Raw genomic sequence first — 26746 nt, forward strand, 5'->3', positions numbered from 1 at the left:
TCTTGCCACCAAGTAGGCCCAGGTCACTCTGATGTTCTAGAGGCCCTGTGACCATCATTGCTTTCTCCTGAGTTGTTCAGTGCTTGAGTGATTGTATCCCTGCAATAAGTGTCTTCATTCTGAATACCTTTCTTCCTCTTCATCCTTGTGCTTAAAAACCTATCTAAAATATCTTTAGTGAACTCCAACTACTTCATAAAAAGGAAAAAAAATAAATAAGCCTTCCCGCCCAGTTTATTGCCCCTTTTTCCCCTTATCTCCACCCTGAAGTAGTCAGAGTACAGGAAGCAACTCTCCTGGCACCTGAGACCTCCAGGGTCTTATTCCCTCCCTGCTCAGTGGCTCTGCCCCGGCCTGAATCCACAGTCCAGGAAGAAGGGTCTTAGGAATTTAGAGCAAAGGTATATGAGGGGTGTAGATACTAAGGAGTCTCTTCTCTAAACGTTTAAAAAAAACCTCAAAATGTAACAACAAGGGTGTGTGTGTGTGTGTGTGTGTGTGTGTGTGTGTGTGTGTGTGTTGGGGGGTAGGGACCAGTGCCCTGAAGCAAAAGCAGTGTTCATACTTAGATCAGGAGTCTTATTTGAATCTCTACAAAACTAGTGTCTGTAACAACAACGAGGCTTCTTCCTGAGCTCTCTGTACAGAGTGCATCAGAAACCACACCAGGGACTCTCAAGGCAGTACAAGGATGTGGTGAGAATTATGGAAGGTCACTCAAATGACCATGGCAGAGCTCTTAACCACCAAACTACACCACTGAGGAAGAGCCTTACCAGTCCTTCCTTGAGGTCACTGCAAGGTGACCCATCACCCTCCCAGGCCTGTTCCTCATCCCAGGGCCTCTTCACTGACAGTCAACCCAGCATGATGTGAGGCTCCATTCTCAGGGCCTGCCGTGTGCTCCACCCTCATCTAACAGCTGTTACTATTTCCAGGGTGTCGACTCATGTGACTGTTGATGGCCTGTAGCTGTAATTGCCCCAGAAGGGTGATGTTTCTTGAGAGAGTCTTATATACTCATGTATGCCAATTGTTTTTGAGCTTTGTATGTAGCCATAAACTACCATGAACTCTTGATCCTCCTGCCTTCACCTCCTAACTGTTGGGATTACAGGCATGTATCACCATGCCTGACCTGCTTTTCTTTTTGGCACTGGGAGGGATTGATCCCAGGATTTCACACATGCTAGGCAAGCACCTTATCCCTGGGCTATATCTCTAGTATGTTTTTCACTCTTAAAATGTATCATTAAGCCGGGCGTTGGTGGTGCATACCTTTAATCCCAGCACTCGAGAGGCAGAGGCAGACAGATCTCTGTGAGTTGGAGACCAGTCTGGTCTACAAGAGCTAGTTCCAGGACAGCCTCCAAAGCCACAGAGGAATCCTGTCTGGAAAAACAAAAACAAAAAAAGAATCATTATTATTGTTGGGGAAGGGTGCACATGGCCAGAGGACAACTTCCAGAAGCTAGTTCTCTTTTTTCACTGTGAGTTTCAGGGATCAAACACAGGACATCAGGATTGTGAGGTGTCCTAGTTTTCTTTCTCCCTCTCTCCTTCCTCCAGTATGCAGCAATATGGTGGTGTATGCCTTTAATCCCAGCATCGGGGAGGCAGAGGTAAGGCAGGTAAATCTCTGTGAGTTTGAGACCAGCCTGGACTACACATCAAGACCCCGTCTTTGGGGGAACTGGACACAAGATGAGGTCCCAGCTATAGCATATGCCCCTGTCAACTTCTCATTCCCACTGCTCCTCTCTCTACCCTACTGAAGACCTCACTGCCAAGGTCTTGTCTGTTTAAGATTTACTTTGTGTTTGATTATATGTACGTGTGTCTGTGAATATGTGTATTGCATTGAGTGCAGGTACCCATAGAGGACATCAGATCTTCCCTGAAGTTAGAGTAACAGGCAGGTGTGAGCTGTCTGACATGGGTGCTTGGGTCTTCTGCAAGAGCAGCAAGCTCTCTTAACTGCTGAGCCTCCTCTCCAGCCCTATTTATGTCTTTTTGATACTGAGTCTAATGTAACCAAGGCTGGCCTCCAATTTGCTATGTAGTTGAGGATGATCTTAAGCTCTTGATCCTTTGCCTTACTTGATAAATGTATGTGTCACCATGCCAGATTCACCTTTTTTAACTTCATATTTTGTTGCTGGGGATTAAAGCCCGGGGCCTCCCACATGCCAATCAGATTCTGCATCACTCATGTACATCCACAGATCCCCGAAATTCCCCTTTGATCACTGTGCTGTTGAAGAAATGAACTAGTACTGGTTAAGGCCACCTGCAGAGTCTGAAGAGGATACACCCCATGAGAAGGAGAATCCTGGGGTCTCATGTGAGTGGTGAATCACCTGACATCTGTCTGGTCTGTTTTTCAGCTGTCTTCACTGAGGTTTGCCAGCAGGATGAAGTTGGTCACTACTGAGCCTGCCATCAACGAAAAGTACGATGCGGAGGTACTAAGGGACTGATGGCAGCTTCCCAACTCTGGGAACAATGTCTGTGGGTTTGCTTCCTTTGTATTTGCTACCACTTGAGCATCTGCTGGAGGTCACAGGGGAAGCCAGGCTTGTATGGTTTCCTTCCTGCCTCCACTAAAGATATGCACGGGGCCCTGGGTCAATCCTTTTCCTTTCAAGGATAAGCCAATGTCTTTAAGAGTCCCTGGAGACCCTGCTAGACTGTCACAAAAGTGAAAGAGCTAGATGATCTACCACTCAGTTCACAAGTGGGGCTCCAAGGACTTGGGTACCCCCGATCCCCTATGAGGTTTCTTCAGATTTGAATCGGCATGCATCGTCTCTGAGCATTGCCTGCCTCCACATCTATTTATTTTCTATGCATATATGTGTGCATGTATATGTGTGGGCACATGTATGGAGGTTAAAGGACAACTTGCAGGAGTCAGTTTTCAGCAAGACTATTTGCTCCCTTCCTCCCTTTCCCTTCTGGTCCCCCTCCTCCATTTTGTGACATGGTCTCTTGATATAGTCCAACCTGGCCTCCAGTTCCTGAACCTCCTGTCTCAGCTCCCTGTGTGCTGTGTGCTGGCATTACAGACTTGTGCCCACGGCCCAGTGAGGGTTTGTGTTTTTGCTGGCATTACAGACTTGTGCCCACGGCCCAGTGAGGGTTTGTGTTTTTGCTGGCATTACAGACTTGTGCCCACGGCCCAGTGAGGGTTTGTGTTTTTGCTGGCATTACAGACTTGTGCCCACGGCCCAGTGAGGGTTTGTGTTTTTGCTGGCATTACAGACTTGTGCCCACGGCCCAGTGAGGGTTTGTGTTTTCGGGTTTGCTGCTGCTGCACTTGCTGCCTCTGGATCGGACCATCCTTGTTCAGTGTCTTGTTCCTTCCCTCATTGTCTGTAAAGCAAACTGTCTCTCACAAATTTTTCTTCTATGTGTGTGGGTGGGTATAGGAGGTGCTTTCAGGACCCTGGACTGTGGGGGTCTGCCGCTCCAGCCCTCTTTCCAGACAGCTGCTCCCCAGGCAGTCCAGCATTAGGAGAAAAAGTTTCCTTGTTCTCAGGGTGAGCTGGAGGCTGCCTCTCCCAAGAGGGTCCACTGTCTCACTCACCTTCTGAGTGGACCACGTGTCCCCTATGACACACTGATCAGTCATCCAACATCAGCCAGACTTTCTGTATCTGGGACATTGTGCATTCTCAGGAGTAAGGAGGATGAGATGGCTGAGAAGCGGACAGTCCACTCCAGAAGGAGACCTGCTTGAGGCTTCCTAAACGGCTAAGCCAGATTTGATTCTGTTCACATTCCTTAAGTCTCAGACTTTGTGTCTAAATTGCCACAGAGCCACCATGATGCCAGGGGTCTGTCAGCAAGCATGCAGGGTACCCAGGGGATGGGACTGGATGAGGGTAGACTTTAGCAGGCCTGTGGTCACTTGTTTTGGCAGCAGCTCCCTCCAGTGGTCATTTTGTGACAAAATCCTCAGAAGTCTCAGCAAGAAATTCCTGTTATCTTTTACAAAATATACTCAAATATCAAATGTAAGTGGTTTGGCAAATTCTGTTGCTCAAAATTTATCATTTTCTACTTACTTGAACCTGTGAGGTGTTTTCTATATGCAGGCACTTTGCTTTCTCCTTCTCCCTTCCCTCCTTCCTCGTCTTCCTCCTTTTAAAAGATGTTGTGACAGTTGCAGAATAGCCCAGGCTTTCCTCTGTGCTGTGTGGCCTATTGTTCCTCCTGCCTCCGCCTGCCAAGTGCTAGAATTGCAGGCTTACACCACCACACTTGACTTTTCTTTTCCTTTGTCGTGGTGCTAGGGCTTGCCCCAAGGCTCACACATCCTAGGCAGCAAGTACTCTACAACTGAGCCACAGCCCAGGCCAAAGAGTTCTCATTGACAAATGGGTTTTGGGTGGGTTCAGGTGGAGGCAGTAAATCACCGGGGTGTGCATTTGAAAGGTGTAGCTTGTTGCTGAACCGTTCCTCACTCTCTCTGCTTCCCAGCCACAATGAGGTGAACAGCTTTGCTTCAGCACCCACTCTACCCCCTCCCCCACATCACGTTAAACCTCATTTCTGGCCCAAAGCAATTTGCTAAGGTTTGTTTATTTGTTTCTGAGACAGAGTCTCACTGGAAATTATGTAGCCCGGGCTAGCCTTGAATTTACAGAGATCTGCCTGTCTTTGCCACCCAAGTGCTGGGATTAAAGACATGGGCTCCTATACCTGGCTTGCTCAGATAGTTTGTTACAGCAACAAAAAGTGACTAACACAAGGATCAAGCCTTTACCACATGAGCCTTCAGTGGACATCTAAGATCCAAATCATGGGAGTCCGGCATGGTAGTACATGACTGTAATCCCAGTACTCAGAGAGCCCAGAGGATCAGGAGTTCCAGTCATTCTTGGCCACACGATGGGATTGTAGTGTCCCTGGGCTGAGGGCATAAGGGTACCAATATATGGGGAGTGGAGTGGATCAGAGAAGAGCAGTGGAAAAGAGAGGGGGAGATCATAAAGTGCATCTCAGGTCGATGTTATTTTATAGAAATCTGTAAGGACACTGTTTGTCATTGAAGAAAAGGGAGGTAAAGAGGTGGCTCAGGTGGTAGAGTGTGAACCAGGCATGTTGGGGCATGATAACTCCGGCACTTGGGAAGCAAGAGTAGGATCAGATGTTGGAGATCATTGCCAGTTACATAGCAAAGTTTGAGGCCAGCCTGAGATGCAGTGTTTGGTGAATTAAGGTGCTTGCCGTCACCACTGGTGGCACCTCAGTTCAGTGCCCAGGATCCACATGGTAGAGGGAGAACTGAGTCCTGAAATGTGTGCTTTGACTCCACGCATGCACCATGGTCTGGGAGACTAGGGAATCCTGGAGCTGCGTGGAGTTGGGTTGTGTTTCCTGTTCTCAGTCTCCTTTGCTGAAAAAGCCATCTTCGACCAAGCTCATTCCAGCTGGAGAAGGTTCACTGACAAGGATGGAATGTCCTAGAAGCTGAGAATACACTCTATGCATTACCAGCAATAACCAGGATATCTGGGTCAAAATTAAGAACTTGAACATTTGGCTGGGTGTGGTTGTGCATGCCTACAGTCCCAGCACTCTGGAGACAGAGGCAGGTGGATCTCTGAGTTTGAGGCCAGCCTGGTCTACAGAGTGAGTTCCAGGACAGCCTCCAAAACAATACAGAGAAACCTTGTCTTGAAAAAGGAAGAAAGAAATGGAGGAAGGAAGGAAGGAAGGAAAGTAGGAAGGAAGGAAGAGAAAGAAAGAAAGAAAGAAATCGAGCATTTGATATGAAGAAACCAGGTAGTTTTTCTGATGACCCTCTTCCCTACTTCTTATGTTCCCCTGGCAGAGAATGGTCAAGAACCTGGAGAAGGAGCTGGCATTGCTCAAGCAGGAATTGGCCATCCATGATAGCCTGGTAAGGGATGGGATATGGGGGAGGAGGGAAAGCTGCTGGGGTCAGAGACCAGGGGCAAACAGCATGCTGGGTTAAAGCCAGGGGCTGTAGGGTGGGTTAGGTAGTAGGAGAGGATCAGCAGTAGGCATGGTGGGCAGGTGGAGTCCTCCCGTGATCTACCTGGGCTTAGGTCATGATTCTGATGGTTTTCAAGGCGGAGCCAGCATTTCCCTCCCTTGTGGTTTGCTGAGACTTCGGATTTGGAGCAGCAGGCTTCATGTACAGTGCCTTCTACATCTCTCGCCTTCCCCATTGTCTCTCTCTGACCCGTGCATCTGGCCTGTTTCAAGGCCTTGCCTTGCCAGGACCAGACAATAAAACAAACAGCCAGCATAGGCGTCAGATACTGTACCCCAGCTCCATGCTTTGACTCTCAGAATGGTCCTTGCTGCTCCTGCTTGGGCTCAGGTTCTTGTTGCTTATGTAACACATGTGCTTCATCTTTCAAGTCCAACCGCACCCTCGTGAATTATGACCCCATGGATGAAATCCAGATTGCTGAAATCAACTCCCAAGTGCGGAGGTACCTGGAAGGGACCCTGGATGAGATTGATGTAAGGAGCTCAACTAGCTTGAACTTGCTGAGTACTGCCATATATGGAATGGGTACAGTAGATGGGAAGTGGTGTAGACTCTAGTCAAGGGCCCTTCAAGCCCACCATGGCCTTAGCGTCCATGTTTAGGATTACAAACCCATGGAGCTATATACAGCATCCAGTGGGCTGGAGCACACTCTTAGACTACAGGTGGTCTATCTCAGGGTATAGGCACAGACACAGGCCTTGAAGCAAAGAGCACTGATGGAATCCCAGGCTTCCCCAGCTGAGTGTCCCGCGCTGCATGCTCAGTAGCCTCAGCTGTGCAACACAGGCTCAGGTTGACTAAGTTGCCCCTTTAGATAAGCTTGGCTCTGCCTGATGCCGTGAGGCTGATAAAGGGTGGTGGTAAGGCTGATTGTCATTAGAGAAGACCCACGCCCCAGAGCCCAGTGTTGGGGCACAAAAGGAGAAAACAGCGGACACAGGAAGAGCTAGAGAGGGAATAAATCTTGTCTTTTATAGTGTGGCCATAAAACCTTTCACCAGGGAGCTGCACGGGCTGCTGTCCCTCTCACAGAAGTCTATAACTCCAATCCCAAGGGCTCTGATGTCCTCTTCTGGTCTTTGAGAGCATCAGGCATGCACATCATGCAGGCAAAGCACTCAGACACATAAAAATTAAAAAAACTTTAAAAATAGTTTTAAATAAAGGCTTAACGAATACTCAATTGTGAAGTTATTAATCAGGGGTTGGGGATATGGTTCATTTGGTGAAGTGCTTGCCTATTGTGTAGGAAGTCCTGGGTTTGCATCCCCAGCATCATATACACAGGGCCTAGTGACACATGCCTGTAATCCCACCACTTGGGAAATGGACTCAGGAGGATCAGAACTTCAGGGACATTCTCAGGTATACAACAAGTTCTAGGACCGCCTTGATATATGAAACCCTGTCTCAAAACAGACAGACAAACAACAAACTATTAATCAAGTGTATCTACCTCTGCTCTTGGGAGTGATATTAATTCTTTGCTGAGAGACTTTTAAAAAATATATTCTTTTCTAATTATTATATGCATATATGTGTATCTGAGTGTGGTTTTAAATATTTGCCTGCAGTGCCTATGGAGGCTGAAAGAGGGTATCATATCCCCTGGAACTGGAGCTAAAGAGTTGTCAGCTGTCTGATGTGGGTGCTGGGAACCAAGGGTGTCCTCTGCAAGGGAAGTAGATGCTCTTAATTGCTGAGCCACGTCTCCAGTGCCCTCTAAGAGGCTTCTGCACAGGCCTCATTCTCAGAATGAGATGGTCCAGAGTCAGCCAAGGGCTCCTGATTTCTCTGCTTAGACACAACCTAGTTCCTTGGTTCCATTGTCTAAACTAGGTTTCACTCTCCTCCTGCCAGATAATCAATCTAAGACAGATCCAGGAGGTATTCAACCAGTTCAGGGTGGTTCTGAGGTAAGTCTCCCAGCCACTCCTCATTTTTTTTTGACACTTGCATCTTCATTTTCTATGGCCCGGGCACTTGCCTTCAAGAAAACCCTTGTGTGTAGGGTGTGTGTGAAGAGCTTTCTGTTGTGCTACATGAGGAGCCAGAGCTGAGTGTTTAGGGTGTGCCCAGGTCCCTGGTGAATGTTTTCTAAGTTCATTAATTGGACAGGAATTCCCTGGAGTGCCAGCTGTGACTGTGCCCAGAGATGGGCCTCATGGATCTTCCATATCCGCTACCTCAAGGAGCATTTACTTTTATTTGAGTGCAGATCTACCCATTGCCTGAGAAGCTCATACTGGTTGGCATCATTTGAGTTCAAGGATCCTATTAGAATGAACTTAGGGGACAGCACAGTCCTCATGCAGGTTTACAGACATTGTTAAGCATTACAGGTGTTATCATTTTAGAGCTGATATACCAGCATGTAATGTGGCTCTATAGGTTTGGGCACTGGTCGATGGGGGGTGTGTATACTGTGAGAGGGATGGGCCCTTTGGTCTGCTTGTCTTTTGGCTTATGATGAAGCTGTGACTCCATCACCAGGGCTTTACCTAACCAACTTTTAATCTAATATTTGGGTCTTAGCCCAGTATACTCAGCATGGTCCCATTACAAGGTGGCACACGCCTTTAATCCCAGCACTCGGGAGGTAGAGGCAGGTGGATCTCTATGAGTTCGAGGCTGGGCAGGACCGACAGCCTCCAAAACAATACAGAGAAACCCTGTCTCGTAAAAACCAAAACCAAAACAAAACAAAGCGAAAAACAAAACAAAACAAAAAAAACAAAAAACAAGTGTTATCTCACTCCCAAGCCAACAGGAACAGGAAGTGGAGTCTGCCTTGCGCAGGAAGTACACTCTCATAGACAAGAATGACTTTGCAGCCATTTCTGCTGTCCAGAAGGTAAGCACAATTGCTTCTTGCTAACAGCACTCACCCTAGACTTCCCATCTCTGGTCAGACTTTCACAGAACCTGCAAGTGTCACGCATCAAACCAGAGCTAATAGTTCCCAGACCAAGACAGCACCAGGTAAACATGGAGTGCCCTGTGCAAGAGCAAACCACTTTAGGGGCTGAAGAGATAGCTCATTCAGTAAAGTGGTTGTTGCACAATCATGAGGCCTTCAGTTCAATTACCAGATGCTGGTGCATCCTTGAAGTGTAAGCTCTGGGAAGGGGTAGAGAGACAGATCCCTGGGGCTTGCTGGGCAGCCAGCCTGGAATAGTTTGTGAGTTCCAGATCAATGAGAGACCCAGCAGTAAACTGTTCCTGAGGAATAGCACTCAAGGTTGACTTCTGGTCTCCACACCCACATACATGCATACACAGAAAAAATAGTATGCCACTTTTGCATTGGGAATGATGTCCATAAATTAAACATATAGCTAATACATGCAATCAATGTTTGGAACCAGGTTGGAACTAGGTCTTAAGATCCTTAGAGAGTATTTGGTGGTGGTGGCACACACCTTTATGCAGAAGGCATAGACAGGCAGATTTCTGTGAGTTGAGATATGATCTACAGATGTGGTTGGCAGCTCAGTCTACAGAGCAAGTTCGAAGACAGACAGAGCTGCAACGCAGAGAAACCCTGTTTCAAAAAAGGAGTGAGGGAGTAGATGTTAATTTCCTAGGGTTCAGGGACAGCTCTACTAAGAACTGCCTGTAGCTGGCAGCAGCAGTCAAATCTTGGTGTGTGTAGAGTACATGCTCACCCCCAAGTTTTGGGCCATGAGCACTAGCATCCTGAGGGGCCCAAACCTCTAATATAACCCATGCCCCTTGTCCTGACCCCTCTATCCAGGCAGGGCTTATGGATGCTGAAGGTCATCTAGTAGGTGAGCCAGATGGACAAAGCTTTGGACTTGGGGTTGCCCCTTTTTCTATCAAACCTGGAAAGAAACCCAAGTCCAAGAAGACACTGAAAGAACAGTTCAGGTGAGAGATCTTCTGCTTTGCCTCCTAGCAGAGTCTAGCCTAGCACCCAGGCTCCTTGATGGAAGGAGGGCACAACACGGCTTCCCCTGTCCCATGGCATCTCAGCTACCAGTGCCAGGAAATCTGTGGAGTTCAGGCTAGGGTCATACCCTGAGAGTTACCACTCATCCTCACAGCACCCCCTTTTGCTGAATTACTTCCCCATGTGTTGTCACCGTTGGGTAGTGGGGTGCAGGAAGAGCACTGCCAGCCCTAGGGCACGACCATGCCTGCTGGTGCTTCTGTGCTACCCCCACAAATACCTCCCCTGAGACTCCCCACACCATTTAAATCCTCAACTCACATTTTAGGCGAGACCCGTTGTGTTGTGCTTTGAGGGATTTGTGAGAAAGGGTCTCACAGTATAGCCAAGGATGGCTGGTCTCAGACTCATGATGACCCTCCTGCCTCATGTTCCCAAGAGCTTACATTGTAGATATATCCCATCCCACCCAGCTAACAGTCATTTCCAAGTCCAAGTTAAAGAAAGCATTTTCCCCAGTCTGCTGCCCAGGCCATGCTGGGTAGCAGTAGCAGTAGCAGAGCATGGGGTTCAGAGCTGAGACCTAAGCTCATCCACTTCTCTGTGCTTCTTACCCCTAAGGGACTTCCTTGTGTGAGGCATGAGAGGTGATGTGTGCCTGTTTCTGAATCCCTACCATGGGAATAATGATAGCAGCAGAGCTAATGGCCATGCTGGGAGCATAAGCTAGGGAATACAGTCCCTGCACATGAGTCACTGGATCGTCACCGGCAAGTGCTCTCTGCAAGCCAGGAGTCATGTAGCAGGGAATGCATTGACTGCACTGACGCTGGTCACCTCCTGACTGCTGTCCCAGGTCCTTCTGTTCTGCTGCTGGGAACCTGTGTAATAACTTAACACGGAGGCTGGTTCTCTCGGAAAACCCTGTTGTAAGAAGAAAGGGGCTGAGTGTGTTATCTACGCCTGTAATCCCAGACCTAGGAGGGAGGGGCCATAAGATTGGGAATTCAGGGCTGGTGAGGTGGCTCCACAGATAAAGGTCCTTGTTACACAAGCTTAAGGACCCGAGTCCCATCTGTGAAACTACATAGAAGTAGAAGAGAACAAATTCCACAAAGTTATCCTCTGACATCATCCCCATATCATGGGCTCTTACACACAGTAATAATAATGCTTAAAAAAGATTGAGTTTGAGTTACCTTGGGGTACATGGTACAACCATTTCCCCAAAAAGGAAGGGAAGGAAGAGGGAAACATGAAGACAGGGGAACAGACAAAGGAAGAAAAGATGGAAGAAAGGAATTAGAAAGCGGTGGGGATGTAGCTCTGCTGGGAGAGTCCCTGCCTAGCAGGCTCAAAGCCCTGGCTTTGATATTCAGCAGCACATACACTGGACAACGTCTTCTCAGCTACCTAGGGAGTTCTAAGCCAGCCTGAGAGACACGAGATCCTCTTTTACTCTAAAAGAGAGAAAGAAGAAGAAGAAAAATGCACATTGCTCATGGGGAGGACCTGAGCTCGGTACCCAGTACCTCTGTCAGGTGGCTGCCAACTGCCAGTAACTCCATCTCCAGGGACATCTGACCTCTCTGACCTAAGGCACTGCTCTCATAGACATGCCCACATACATGCACATATTTTTTAAAAACATAACAGCTTCCAGGTATAGTAGTGCACTCCTATTATTCCAGCACTTAGAAAGCAGAAGCAGGCAGATCTCTATGAGTGCTAGGCCAGCCAGAACATAGGTCCTACACAGTAACCTTGTCTCAAACAAACAATACATGAATAGAATAAGCAAGCCAGCTGAATGTGGTAGGTTGCTTGTTTTAGTGGGCTTTATCAAGGTCTCATGTCTTACTTCTCACTGCCCATGCCTAGGCGTTAGTGTTTCCCTGACATTTTTTTCAGCACCTCAGCAAGAAAGGAAGGTGCCAGCAGCCCTGTGAGTGGCAAGGACCTTGAAGTGGTTTCTGTCTCCAAGACCCAGCTGATTCCATCTTCCAAAGATGGGGATATCAAAGACATGCTTTCACGAGACAGGGAGACTTCCAGCATTGAGCCCCTTCCCTCGGACTCTCCAAAGGAAGAATTGCGCCCACCCAGGTAATCATCTAAAGACTGGCAGGTCTTCCACCAGATCAAACCACACCAAACCAGAGTGTGAATCTTACACGTTAGGTAAAGAGTGTCTGCAGCAGAAGAGAGGAAACAGAAAGTCCAAAAGGAAGAAAGGTGATAACATATATGCATGTAAAATGATCCAACCTCAGTCTTCCAGGATACATGAAGAAGAATCATTGTAGGGACTGGGAAAATAGCTCAGCCAGTAAAGATACTTGCCACCAATTCTGATGACCTGAGCTCAATACCCAGGACACACATGGTGGAAAGAGAACCAACTGCCTCAAGTTGTCCTCTGACCTCCATGCACATGCTATGGTGCACGTGCGTGTGTGCACAAACACAAAGAAGTCATTTTAGAACTTCCACATATCAATTATGTTTAAAGTGATGCATCTTTTGCATGAGTAATGTATTCTAGATGCCTGGCATGGGAGCATATACTTGTAACCCTAGCCCTTGGGAGGAAGAGGCAGGAGGATTGGGAGTTTAAGGTAACCCTTGTCTATAAAGAGAGTTGGAGACCAGCCTGGGGTGTGATACCTAAGGCCTTGGCTTTAAACATGAACAATTGGAGCTGGGGAGGCGGTTGGTGGGTAAAGGTGCCATGCTGCTGTGATGACCTGAAGTTGAGTCCCAAGCTGCTATTCCACTATCCCTGCAGTGAGATGGAGGTAGAAACGGGAGAATCCCTGGGAGCTCTCAAGACAGCTAGCTTGGCATTTGCTGTAGAAAAGCAAAACAAAACAAAATAAACAAAAAACCAAAGAGACACTGCCTCAAGCAAGGCATGGACCGACACCTGAGGTTTTCTGACCTCTTCCCCATATTCATATACACTGATGGACAATGGGGGAGTGGGTCAAAATTTTAGGAATTCAGGCTAAGGAAATAGAAGTAGAGACATAAAAAAAATGTTCATCACATCATTAATTGGAAAAGATTTTTTAAAAAAGTAAACAATTTCAGTGGTATTAGATAAAGGGCATTGAATGAATTTTTATCCCTGCTCCTGATCTGTACAAGCACATGCGTGAAGAACTTCTGAGTGTAGGCATTTAGGGCAGATCGGGTGGGACGGGTATTCTGGCACTCAGGAGTCACAGAATACTAAGTGTTACACAGCTCAGATGGAAAGGTATCCTGGAGCTCGAGAGCCAAGGAAAACCACAGCCCTCAGTAAGCATAGCAACTTACAGCCCTGCCCCAGGGAAAGACTTCCCCAGTGTATCCGCTCTGCTCCAGCAGGAGAAGGTTTACAGAGGGGGAATGTTTGCCCAGTTTAGCAGTTTTGCTCAGGCAGGAGAAGGTTTCCCCGGGTGAAGTTGCTACAGTTCAGCTCTGCTCCCAGGAGCGTGGAGAGTAGAGTGTAACAACTCCACTCTGCCAGGGGAAGGTTTCCCCTGCAAAAGTGTTACAGCCCCATTCGCTCTGCTCTGCCTAGGGTTGCCTCTGCTCATCCACAAAAGAAGGCCTTCCCCCAAAGCTCATCCAAGGGATTTATTGGGAGGGAAGAATCCAGGAGAGTGGCTGCCCTCTGCCAGAGAGTGGTTAGTGTGAACAGCCCCAAGCTGAACACAGGGTTTATATAGGGCTTTCAGGTGGGGGGATTGGTCAGATTTCAATGCTGAGCTCAGATTGGCTAGAGGATTGGTTAGTTTTCTGCACAGGGTTAGGGTCAGATTTGGCTTTGGTTTCAGGGCCAAAGTGTGTTTATTTCTCTGGTCCTTTTTAGCCTTTTAGCCCTAGTTTTAGGGCCAGGGTGTATTTCTTTCACTGACTCTGATTCCAGGGACAAAGTGTGTTTCTTTGGCACTGGTTTCAGGGTCAGGGTGCATTTCTTTGGTTCTGGTTGCAGGGCCAAAGTGTGTTTCTTTGGCTCTGCTCAGGGTGTGTTTCTTTGGCTGGCCCCTTTTCCCTACACTGAGCCTATGTACATTTCAGAGCATTCAGAGAAGTTACAGAGATGGGTGTGTAGTGAATGCCCATGCATGGACAGCCTTCTACTTTCTGTTGACAGGCTGTTACATTTGTCCCACCTTGTGTTGCCTTTTTAAAAATGCATTTCAAATGAGTTGCCAACATCAGCTCACATCCCTCTGCACCACCAGTTGTATCACATTAACTGTGATTCTCAGAGAGTTTTGTGCATGGCGAGTATGTATGTATGGTGCATGCCCATGAGTGTATGGATGCACCCCTGTGTGTGTGCATGCCAAGGCCTGAGCAGCACATCTAGTGTCTTCCCCTCTTACTCTCCGTCATAAACATAAGACATAAACATAAAGACATAGTCTCACACTAAACTGCAAGCTTGCTATTTCAGCACCCTTTCAGATCTGTCTAGTTTCGCCCCCTGGTGCTGGAGGTATAGACACAATGCTTGGCTTCTTGTATGAGACTTTTCTGAGGAGACATGAACCAATGTCTGCTTACTCTAGATAGGGAACCAGTGACAAGACAAACTAACAATGCCACCAAAGTCCAAGTTAGCAAACCAATGACTCTGTTGGGGTTTCTTATAGGAGCATGGGTGACTTAAAGGCATCTGCATCACCAGCACCTACATGGCCTACCCCAGCCTTGGTGATGAGTCATAAAAGCTGTATCTCTGGAACTCTGTGTGACTTGTAGGCAACTGGACAAGTCAGAGAACTCCCACCACACACACACCCCTGCCCCACCCCAGAAGTTTACTGCTTCTGTAACCTTGGGAAAGGGGACCTTGCAAATCTTGTTAGTTTCAGGAACTTCCTGAGAGTCATGAGTTGTTTACTTTCTGAGTCTCATGAACTTCTGTGCTGGTTTGAGGAAGAATACTCCCCATAGGCTCATATGTTTGAATGCTTAGCCACCAGGGAGTGAAACTCTTTGATAGGGTTAGAACAATTAGGAGCTCTTCATTGGAAGAAGTTTGTCACTAGATGGGCTTTGAAGTTTCTTTATTTTTTTATTTTCTTGGTTATTTTTGAGACAGGGTTTCTCTGTGTAGCCCTGGATATCCTGGAACTCACTTTGTAGACCAGGATGGCCTTGAACTCACAGATCTCTGTGTTTTAAACTTTTATTTATCTTTATTTTGTGTGCATTGGTGTTTTGCCTGCATGTATGTCTGTGTGTGGATGCAGCAACTAGACTCCCCTGGAACTGGATTTGCAGACAGTTGTGAACTGCTATGTGGATGCTGGGAATTGAACCTAGGTACTCTAGAAAAGCAGTCAGCGCTCTTAACCACTGAGCCATCTCTCAAGCCCCAGGCTTTGAGGTTTCAAAAGCCCATTCTTGGCCCAGTTTCTCACTTAGTCTGGTAATCAGGATGTAGCTTCCAGCTGTTTCTCCAGCAACATGTTGCTATGTCTGCTGCCATGCTCCCTGCCATGGTGATAATGGACTAAGTCTGAACTATAAGCAAGCCCCCAATTTCCTTTTTAAGTGTTGCTTTGGTCCACTGGGCTTTGGTGGCGCACGCCTTTAATCCCAGTACTTGGGAGGCAGAGGCAGGGGGATCTCTGTGAATTCGAAGCCAACCTGGTCTACAGAGTGAGCTCCAGGATAGGCCCCAAAGTTACAGAGAAACCCTGTCTCGAAAAACAAACAAACAAAAAAGACTTGCTGCAGTCGGGCGGCTTTTCACAGCAACAGAACAGTGACAAAGACAGCTTGCTTATTTCCTCCTGTAGAGAATTGCTGTATAACGTGGGGATACGAACTCAGGTACTCATATTTACAGAACAAGTACCCACAAAGCCAGACCATGAGATCCTCTCGGAGAAGATTTAATACCATAAGAAAATGCCTCTGGGAGGAAAAGAAAAGATCATATATTCTCTCTGTGGCTTCAACCATTTAAAAAGTACCAAAGAAATTGGAGGAGATTGGGCAGATTCTGGATCCAGATAGATGACAGTGGTTTTGTTTTCAGTTTCTTTCCTTTCCTCAGTTTCTGCAGTGAGCATGGGTCTTTAGAACAAAGATGAGGAATTGATTCCTCCAGACTGACTTCCATCTGGCACAAACAGTGCCTGGGACCTCTACCCCCAGGCCCTCGGAAGTCCCAGGGAAGAAAGATGAAGTACCTTGTGCCTCCAAGGCAGCTGTTGCATTTCCTTTTCCTCTTTGACCTCTCCCTCTGTTCCAGACCCAGCACTCCACCCTCTAAGCCTGTGGCCTTTGAAGAGTTTAAGAATGAACGAGGTAGTGAGATCAACCGCATCTTCAAAGAAAACAAATCCATCTTGAATGAGCGGAGGAGAAGGGCCAGCGAGATCACCCAGCGCATCAATGCCATCAAACAGGAGATTGATGTGACCAAGGAGGCCCTGAATTTCCAGAAGTCACTTCGGGAGAAGCAAGGTAGATGCTGAGGGAAGATGGCCCCTTCGAGGTGGGGACTCAGAGTCACCATGCTGTAAGTGTGACAGCCTTGGGCACTAAAGGACCAAGATGGGAGGGGGTAGCCCAGCCTAGCCTTTGCCAATGTTGCCACTTACTGCGTTATTTCAGAACTAACTGCTGAGTCTTCCTCCTAACTGTGCTATTGTTCATGGAGAAACTGGCCCTGCAGGAACAAAGCCCCACCCCCACCCCCACCCCTTCCTAATGAACACTGGAGGCTCAGTAGAGAAACCAAGGCAATTCACTTTACGACCTTGCAAATATGGGTACCCTTGACAGAGATAAAAATGGCAGGGTGTACTACAGGGGTGCAAAGGCAGTTGGGGTTTTTGTTTTGTTTTGGTTTTGTTTTTAGAGACAGGGTTTCTCTGTGTTGCCTTGGCTGTCCTGGAACTCTGTAGACCAGGCTTCCATCTGCCTCTGTCTCCGGAGTGCTGGGATTAAAGTACGCATCACCACTGCCCTGCACAAAGAAAGTTCTGAGTAATCAGAAGGTACAGTTTTTTGTTTGTTTTGAGAACAGGGTCTTTCTATGTAGTTCTGAATGTCCTGGAATTCTCTGGCTTTGAACTCACAGTGCTCACCTGAGCTCAGTCCTAGAGGGTACAGTATTACACATCAGCCACTTACGTTTCTTAATTACTCAACAAACACATGCATGGATTTATGTCTACATTTTACATTCTGTCTATTGTAAAGCTTTTTGGCAGCATAAGCCCATCATGTCTGTAGGTCACTTGCTAATTTTGGCAGTTAATAATTACTTACTCTATACTAGTTGGTGTTGGAAGGGGTTCGTGATCACCTTTGTATCCACAGCTGGACCTAAGCTGATTGAAGGCACCTCTGAAAATGGGCCACTATACTTTTGTATTTTTATAGTTGTTGGTGACCCCATCGTGTTATTAGTCCTGGTCAGTGTTCCTTTTCCGATGGTGCTTCGGTTGTGGTAGGGGTTCTTCTAGGGACCTCAAGAAATGAGAATGAGAGTCCCAGGAGGCCAAGTGACATGATGTCAGTGAAACCATTCCTTATATTCAGCTCCCGACACCATTGCTATCCTGGCAGGCTCATCCCCTAGAGCAGGTAGTATGTTTTACCGGGTAGGAAGAGAGAGCAAAAGTCCTGCATGGTGACAGTGCTAACACGGGTGCCCTGAACTTGACCCTCACAAGTTACACATAGTCTACACCTGTATTTGGGTCAGGGACAGTCAAGTTTGAGTGAGCAGAGAACTGACTTGTGACAGCTAATCAAGGGCAGAGTCCAAGCCTGCATTTTAATAAGTGACCACCCTGGTTTTGAAAAGGGGATTCAGATGGCTGGGCGTTGGTGGCGCACGCCTTTAATCCCAGCACTCGGGAGGCAGAGGCAGGCGGATCTCTGTGAGTTCGAGGCCAGCCTGGTCTACCAAGTGAGTTCCAGGACAGCCTCCAAAACAATACAGAGAAACCTTGTCTCAAAAAACCAAAAAAAAAAAAAAAAAAAAAAAAGAAAAGGGGATTCAGATAGGCATGGGGATACACTGTTGTAATCCCAGCATTTAGGAGGAAGAAGTAGGAGGATTGCCATGAGTTCAGGCCAGCCAATGATAACTGGCTAAAAAAGTAAATTACATTTTTTGTTTGTTTGTTTATTTGCTTTTATTGAGACAGGGTTTCTCTGTGGCTTTGGAGCCTGTCCTGGAACTAGCTCTGTAGACCAGGCCGGCCTCGAACTCACAGAAGACCCACTTGCCTCTGCCTCCTGAGTGCTGGGATTGAAGGCGTGCGCCACCACCGTCTGGTCTGTCTATTTTTAAATTATTTCTATTGTATGTGCATTGGTGTTTTGTCTGTCTGTGCGAGGCTGTCAGATCGCCTGGAACTAGCATTACAGACAGTTGGGAGCTGCTGTGTGGGTGCTGGGAATTGAACCTGCGTGCTCTGTAAGTACATCTGGTTCTCTTAACTGCTGAGCCATCTCTCCAACCCCTGTTTATTTATTTATTTGACTCAAAAGAAAAAAGTCTTGCCGGGCATTGGTAGCACACGCCTTTAATCCCAGCACTCTGGAGGTAGAGGCAGGTGGATCTCTGTGAGTTCGAAGCCAGCCTGATCTACAGAGTGAGCTTCGGGACAGGCTCCAAAGAAATACAGAGAAACCCTGTCTCAAAAAAACAAAACAAAACCAAACAAAAAAAGTCTTTAAAGGGTGAATATCTTTGGCTGATGGGACAAGATCAAAATAAGTACGCTACATGGCCCCTACCCTCTCCTCTGCCCAGAATCCCTCCTGTTTGTTCTATAATACCAGCCAATCGGCCTCTACCTGTAGGTGTGCTGTCAGGGCCTAGCCTTCTTCTACTTTGCCCACTCCTTGCCACAGCCACCCACACCTCTGTCAGCATTGCCTTGCTTTTGGAACACCATCCTTCCCCTACCCTGAATGACTGCTGCCTTATTCCCTGACCTCTCCCATCACCCTGCAGGCGAGTATGAGAACAAAGGCCTGATGATCATCGATGAGGAGGAATTTCTGCTGATCCTGAAGCTCAAAGACCTGAAGAAGCAGTACCGAAATGAGTACCAAGACCTGCGGGACCTCAGAGCTGAGATCCAGTACTGCCAGCGCCTGGTGGATGAGTGCCGCCATCGCCTGCTCATGGGTATTGCGGTTGGGAAGGCTGGCAGACTCCTTGAGGTCAAGGGAGGCCTCAGGCAAGGCCAAGGGTCAGTTCTGAAGCTCTCTGACCTGCAGGGCCAGGGTTAGTCAGGGGCTTTGGGTGTGTGGTTTCCAGGGCTAGGGAGGCTGGAGATGGGGTGAGAAGAGAGGAGCTGCCCGAGCGGGAAGTGAATGGAGGTGAGCCTGTGGGAGCCTTTGCCTGCTTCCCTGTAGGCTCTCACACCTCAGTGCTCTCTCTCTGACTCTTGTAGAATTTGACATCTGGTACAATGAGTCATTTGTCATCCCAGAGGACATTCAGGCAGCACTGAAGATAGGCAGCAGTATCCGGCCAGGCATGGTGCCTGTCAACAGGATTGTGTCTCTGGTGAGCAGCGCCAGGGTGTGGGGGTGATGAGAGTTGAGCGCAGGGACAGTAGCAGTGATGTGGGTACTTCTGACTCTTCCGTGGATTGATGTCTAATGCTGCCAGTGCCCAGGAAGGGAGGCGGATGTGAATTCCAAAGTTACTGAAAGGTGAAGAACAGGGCTAGAGAGATGGAGTTATAATACAGCACAAGGGGACCTTGGCAGACTCCATGGCGGGCAAGAGGCAAATACCAGGCAGACAGAGCTTCAGTGAGAAGGTTTTTTGTTTTCTTCGAGACATGGTTTCTCTATATTGTTTTGGAGCCTATCCCGGAACTCATTCTGCAGACCAGGCTGGCCTAAAACTCCCAGAGATCCGACTTGCTTCTCTGTCCTGAGTGCTGGGATTAAAGGCATGTACCACCAATGCCCAGTTCAGTGGGAAGTTTTTTTTATTGGCGGAAAGGAAAGGGAAAGGAGTGGAAAAACGAAAGGGGGGGGGGGAGAGAGAGAGAGAGAGAGAGAGAGAGAGAGAGAGAGAGAGAGAGAGAGAGAGAGAGAGAGAGAGAGAGGAGAGAGAAAGAGAGAGAGAAGAAAAGGAAGAGGAGGGGAAGGGGACAGAAGTGGGTGGAGTTTTCTCTTAAAGGGACAGGGTACATATGCCTGTCATGTGCAGTGGGGTGATGTGCTTTGCTAGATCCCCAAGGGGAAGGGCCAGATTTGCCTGGATGACAACAGATGGCTCAGTTAAGAGTACTTGCTGAGCCTGGCGTTGGTGGCACACGCCTTTAATCCCAGCACTCAAGACACAGAAGCAGACAGATCTCTGTGAGTTCCAAGGCCAGCCTGGTCTACACAACAAGTTCCAGGATGGAGCTTGCCTTTCGGGAGGACCTGACTTTGGTTCTCAGCACCCATGTCAGGCAGCTCACAACTGTCTAACTCCAGCTCCAGTTCCAATGCCCTATTCTGGCCTTTGCAGGCAACATGTGTTGTAGCAGCATAGACATAAACACATAAATCAAAAATAAAAAACCCTATCTTAGGAGGGTCTAAGCCCTGCCCTGGATGAAATGACAGACTATGGACACCCCCATGGAGGGTCTTACCCTCCCTGGGAAAATGAGGGGATATTGGGGGGTTGGTGGGAGGGTGTGGGAGGAGGGGAGGGAAAGGGAGAGGGATCTGGAATTGACATGTGAAGCAGCCTTGTTTCTAATTTAAATTTAAATTAAAAAACACCCTATCTTAGTTAGGTTTCCAAAGTAACTTTGGGGGGAGGAGAGGATTTATTTTAGTTTACAAAGCTGTAAGCTACATCATGAAGGGAAGTCAGGGCAGGAACCTAGAGACAGGAACTGAAGCAGAGAATGGAGGATGATGCATAATAGATTGTTTCCCATGCCTTGCTCCTCATCCGTTTTTCTTGCCTGCATGTATGTATGTGCACTTCCTGTGTGCCTGGTGCTCAGAGTTCAGAAGAAAGTGCTGGATCCCATGGAATTGGAGTTTGTACAGTTGTAAGCCACTATGTAAATGGATGAGAGTTAAACCTGGGTCCTCTGGAAGAGCAGCCAGTGCTCCTAACCATTGAGCCATCTCCCCAGCTCCTCAGTCTGCTTTCTTAGACAACCTGGGACTGCCTTTCCAGGGGTGGCACTGCCTGCCATGGGCTGGGTCCTCCTACATCAATCAATAACCAAGAAAATGTGCAGACTGGCCTAAAGGCCAGTTGATATTGCACATTCCTTAAGTGAGCATCTTTCTTCCCAGACATGTCTAGGCTTGTGTCAAATTGACAAAAAAAACGAACCAGCACAATCTTAAAGAGAGATATGTAGGGGCTGGAGCGATGGCTCAGTGATTCAGATCACTGTCTGCTCTTTCAGATCTTGAGTTCAATTCCCAGCACCCACATGGTGACTTACAACTATCTGTAATTGTAGTCTGATGAATTCCAATTCTTCCTTCTGATGTACAGATGTACATGCTGCCAAAAGCACCTATACACATAAATAAATCTTTGAAAAGAGAGACAGCGAGAGTATGTGTCTTAGTTAGGGTTTTTTTTTTTTGTTTGTTTGTTTTTCAAGATAGGGTTTCTCCATATTGTTTTGGAGCCTGTTCTGGAACTAGCTCTTCTAGACCAGGCTGGCCTTGAACTCACAGAGATCCACCTGCCTCTGCCTCCTAAGTGCTGGGATTAAAGGCATGCGCCACCAATGCCTGGCCTTAGTAAGGGTTTTTATTGCTGTGAACAGACACTATGACCACGGCAACTCCTATAAAGGAAAACATTAAATTTGGGCTTGCTTACAGTTTCAGAGGTTTAGTCCATTATTATCATGATGGGACATGGTGGCCCACAGTCAGACATGGTGCTGGAGTTCTACATATGGATCCACAGACAACAGGAAGTGAACTGTCTCACTATGGGTAGCTTGAGGATAGGAGGCCTCAAAGTGACACACTTCCTCCAGCAAGGCCACACCTACTCTAACAAGACCACACCTCCTAATACTGCCACTCCTTTTGGGGGTCATTTTCCTTCGAACCTCTACATAGAGAGTGGTAGACAAAGGAATAACCTTTTATTACTGCCAACTTTCTGTAGTGTCTAGGTGGCCTTTACAGAGGGGTCTGTGAGGACCCTGACAGGCTACACGTGGTCTGGGTGGGTTTACAAACCCAGCAAGGGACTGTCCTGATGCTCAGTACATGCCCTGCCTGGGTTTATCCTGATGATGTCAGGCTGAGATATTGTGCTGGATTGGGCCTCTCCCAGGGAGAAGATGATCAGGACAGGTTCAGCCAACTGCAGCAGACTGTACTACCTGAGGGTCCTGATTCCATCTCCTTCTACAATGCCAAAGTCAAGACGGAACAGAAGGTAACTTAGGATGTTCATGTCTGTGAGGGTAGGGGCCCCAAAGACTTTATTACTAGGACACCCGGAATCGCCAAGCCTATTGAGGAGGCACAGGTTGGGTGGGGGTGATGGTACCTGCCTAGGGAGATTGAGTGTCACCCTTAGTCTATAGGTGTCTTCTACTGGCTCTAGACTGGAACAAGGCTGGGACCTTGGAATTTGGGTCATAACTCAGCCATGTATGGTGGCTCACAGCCCATAACAGTCTAGGAAAGAAATCCTCTGAGATCACTGCCTGTGGGGAAGGGCCAGCCATCCTGCACAAATGGCAGAGGACAGAGGACCACATGTAGCTGAGGTGGAACTAGACACTGTGAGTCCCACGTGGAGCCTCTGATTCTCCAGAGTCTCTGTGCAGCCTCCTGTGCTCAGGTGGGCTTTGTTGTTGCATGGTTTGTTTGAGACAGGGAGTCATGTTTCCCAGGCTGGTCTCAAACTTGCCAGGTAGCCAAGGATAACCTTGAACTCCTGATCCTCTTATATCTACTTTCCAAAAGATGAGATTACAGATGTGTGCCACCATACTCCCTTAGAACTTCTTCATATTTTTCTTAGTCTCTTTCATTGTGAGAATGCTCTATAGTATGTATATGTGTTTGCATACTTGCATTTTAAAAACTTTACTTTTGTGTATAGGTGTTTTGCTGGCACATATGTCTGTGTGCCATTTGGATGTTTGGTACCTGCAGAGGCCAGAAGAGGGTGTAGGATTCCCCAGAACTGGAGATGGTTATGAGTCACCCTATGGGTGATATGAATTGAACTTGGGTCCTTTGGAAGAGCAATCAGTGCTCTTAACCTCTGAGCTCTCTCTCTAGTCCAAAATATATATTTTAAGTTACAAGCTTATATTTGATTGGACTTAAGGACTGCAAAATACATAAATTAAAATTATTTCATGCTGTAGATCAGGCTGGACTCCACTTGCCTCTGCCTCCCAAGTGCTGGGATTAAATGCATGAGCCAGGTTCCAGGACAGCCTCCAAAGGTACAGAGAAACCCTGTCTCGAAAAACCAAAAAAAAAAAAAATGCATGAGCCAGCCAGGTGGTGGTGGCGCATGCCTTTAATCCCAGCACTTAGGAGGCAGAGGCAGGTGAATCTCTGTGAGTGCAAGGCCAGCCTGGTCTACAGAGCCTATCCTTAGGCTCCAAAGCTACATAGAGAAACCCTGTCTTGAAAAACAAAAACCAAACAAACAAAAAACAAAAAAATGCATGAGCCATCATGAACTGGTTTTTTTTTTGTTGTTGTTTTGTTGTTGTTCTTTGAAACAAGGTTTTATGTAGTGCAGGCATGCCTTGAACTTTCTATGTACAGAGGGTTGCCTTGAAACTCCTGCTCCTGTCTCCTAAGTGTTGGGATTTTAGGCTTTCACTACTATACTGTCTGCATTTGCTTTTTGTAGTTACCATGCATATTATCAAACCAGGATCATTTATACCCTTCAAGAATTCCATCTTGATGGGAGGCAGACGTAGACGGATCTCTGTGAGTTCGAGGCCAGCCCGGTCTACAAAGCAAGTTCCAGGACAGCCTCCAAAGCTACACAGAGAAACCCTGTCTGGAAAACCAACCAACCAACCAAACAACCAAACAAACAAAAGGAATTCTAGCTTGAATGCTAGGGATGTAGCTGAGAAACAGAGCATCTGCCTGACCTGTATAAGGCTCTGGGTTCAGTGCCAAGGACCATAGAGAGGAACAGTTCCATCTTGAACCAGGCGTTATGTCAAATCCTATGCTCAGCATTTGCGGGGGGGGTGCTGAGGTGGGAGTAGCTTGAGTTCCAGGCCACGTTGGGCTATACTGAGACTATACTGGCTATACTGAGAAAGAAAACAAGAATTCCAGCTTAGTGCTGGCACTGCAGGTTTGACCTCTTACCTCGGGAACATAGTCCAAGCTAGCCTTAACATTTGCTCCTTTCCTGCCCACTGCTTTAATGACAGCCTTTCCTACCTGCTCTCAAGGAGCCTAGCAGTGCATTAAAAGGACAGACTTTAAATCTAAAAAGGAAGAGTAGAATCTGTGAGCACTACAGCTACAGAACGAGGGACTGCAATAGGAACAGGCCCACCTCTAGAGGCTGAGTCCTCTTCTCTCCTGTGTTTGTTTCTGTTGCCATGGTAAATGCCTGAGAGAAAGAGCTTAGAAGTAGGAAGGATGAAACAAAGCTGGTGACACATGCCTCTTGGGTGCTGGAGGCAGGAGGATCAGAGGCTCAAAATCACACTTGTTTGCACAGGAGGTTCAAGGCAAGTGTGCATTTCCAGAGTCCCTGTCTAGAAACAAACAGAAACAAAGGGAAAATGAAGAAGGAAGGTTTATTTTACCTCAGTTTCAGATCATGCTGGGTTCTGTTGTGTAAATGGGAACAAGATGGCCTCAGAAGAGCATGTGGAGAGCTAGCTGCTTGTCTCAAGGTGCTCAAGCCGGGAACAGGGGTGGGCCAGGACATGATAGACCTTTCAGGGCACCACCTGTCAGTAATGTTATCAGGCTATGACTCTATTGGATAAATCCATTTATCAGGCCAGAGCCCTTACTTTCCAATTACCTCTCAATGACTCAATGAATCAGATCTACCAGTGGAGACTAAGCTTTCAAATACAGGAGCCTGTTGGGGGATGCCTTAATATCCTAACTATAACATCTTTTCTTTTTTTAATCCATTCCCAGTCAGGTTTTAATAGGTCATACATGCCTCTTTTTTTTTTTTCTTTTTCAAGACAGGGTTTTACTATGTATCTCTGTTGACCTGGAACTCACTATGTAGACCAAAGCTCACAGAGATCCACCTATCTCTCAAATGCTGCGATTAAAGGCATGCACTGCCGGGCGTTGGTGGCACACACCTTTAATCCCAGCACTCGGGAGGCAGAGGCAGGTGGATCTCTGTGAGTTCGAGGCCAGCCTGATCTACAGAGTAAGTTCCAGGACAGTCTCTAAAACAATACAGAGAAACCTTGTCTTGAAAAACCAAAAAAAAAAAAAAAAAAAAAGCATGCACCACTATGTTCAGTACATGTCTCCTTTTAAACATAACTGCCAAACCATTTCAAACCAGTTTGACACACTTTAATTGAAAGAAAGTGTTTGAATGGAATGTTACTGCTCATAGAATTTGTGCTATTCAGAGAGTGTGATGTTTGCAGGAATAATGATGAAGTGAACGTGAGAGAGTTTGTGACTCCTTGTTGAGACCGCACCTCCTGAACAAGTTCCCTTTTCTTGATCTTTGTCTTCTAGCACAATTATATGAAAACCATGGTGGGTTTCCAGCAGTCACACAGAAAATAGTCTCATCAGTAGCTTGAAGACCAGCAACTCTAGTCTGTTCTAAGGAAGCTGCTAAACTACGCTCAGAGCTCCAGCCACTCACTCTGCTGCAAGCTGGGACCAAACCCAGAGAACACACAATTGCCTGTCTGCTAGTATGAACATCCTCCAAAGGATATCCTTGCTTGTCTCCACAGAAATACTTTTGATTTTAATTTGCTACTATGTATAAAATCAAGATAAAATTACTTTCTAGTTTAAAGTACTATCCCAAATACTGTTTTATTTCCTGTCTGAAAGGACATCTGGTTGTGGCTAAATCCCAGTCTGATGTTTGCCTAACAAGCATGACACCTGGGATTTGGTTCCTAGCAACACACACACACACACACACACACACACACACACACACACACACACACACACACACAAGATGGTAGGAGGATTGGGAGTGTAGCTCATTGGTACAATACTAGCATTCATGAAACTCTTCCATATCCAACACTACCAAAAATAAAAAAGAATAGCAAATATTGTAGTTAGGCATGGCAGGACAGGCCTGTAATCCCAGCACTTGGGTGGTGGTGACAGAAGGATCAGGATTCCAGAGTAACCCTCAGACACATATCTAGTTCAGGGTCACTGTGGACTATATGAAACCCCATCTCAAGCAAAAAATAAAAACTAAAAGCCACTTGAGCCTTGAGTAGGAAATCAAAACAGTAATCCAGGCTCCTCCTGTCAGCCTCTGTCCTCTCTTCAGTGGACATCCTGAGATTGAGCTTAGTCTGAGAATATTTCTTACAGTTCCCAAGGAGTCTAAGTTCTCTCAACCCATCCTTCTTCCTTGGAAACCAGAAGAGGATCAGGTATAGTTAGTGACCTACAAAAGGGAGAGGCAGAGCTGGATCCCTGTGCCCAAGAGTGTCTGACCTTAGATACTACCCCCTTCCAACCAAGCACACACATGGAGCACACACGGAGCACACACGGAGCACACACATGGAATAGGTGTTGCTGCTTCTCTGCCTTGCCTCCTTCCGTCTCCTTCTCAGTGT

General features: G+C 47.1%; 1 protein-coding gene across 8 annotated transcripts in view; it reads left to right on the forward strand.

Moving 5' to 3' along the window:
• Window positions 1–25950, forward strand: part of Kif9 (kinesin family member 9) — a 46013-nt gene extending 20063 nt beyond the window's left edge. For 7 of the 8 annotated variants that reach the window (XM_040739523.1, XM_040739519.1, XM_040739520.1 and 4 more), the window contains 12 exons: window positions 2388–2465; window positions 5843–5911; window positions 6400–6504; window positions 7895–7950; window positions 8798–8888; window positions 9792–9925; window positions 11859–12053; window positions 16210–16424; window positions 18937–19113; window positions 19382–19497; window positions 22264–22368; window positions 25659–25950. In XM_040739523.1, coding sequence (XP_040595457.1) covers window positions 2388–2465; window positions 5843–5911; window positions 6400–6504; window positions 7895–7950; window positions 8798–8888; window positions 9792–9925; window positions 11859–12053; window positions 16210–16424; window positions 18937–19113; window positions 19382–19497; window positions 22264–22368; window positions 25659–25709 — 1392 coding nt within the window. In that variant the 3' untranslated portion in view covers window positions 25710–25950. Of the gene's footprint in view, window positions 1–2387; window positions 2466–5842; window positions 5912–6399; window positions 6505–7894; window positions 7951–8797; window positions 8889–9791; window positions 9926–11858; window positions 12054–16209; window positions 16425–18936; window positions 19114–19381; window positions 19498–22263; window positions 22369–25658 lie in introns of those variants that run through there. The other variant, XM_040739525.1, reaches the window with a different exon arrangement.
• The last annotated feature ends 796 nt before the right edge of the window (window positions 25951–26746 follow it).

The sequence above is a fragment of the Mesocricetus auratus genome, unplaced genomic scaffold, assembly GCF_017639785.1.
Source record: "Mesocricetus auratus isolate SY011 unplaced genomic scaffold, BCM_Maur_2.0 Super-Scaffold_100691, whole genome shotgun sequence".
Lineage (NCBI taxonomy): Eukaryota > Metazoa > Chordata > Mammalia > Rodentia > Cricetidae > Mesocricetus > Mesocricetus auratus.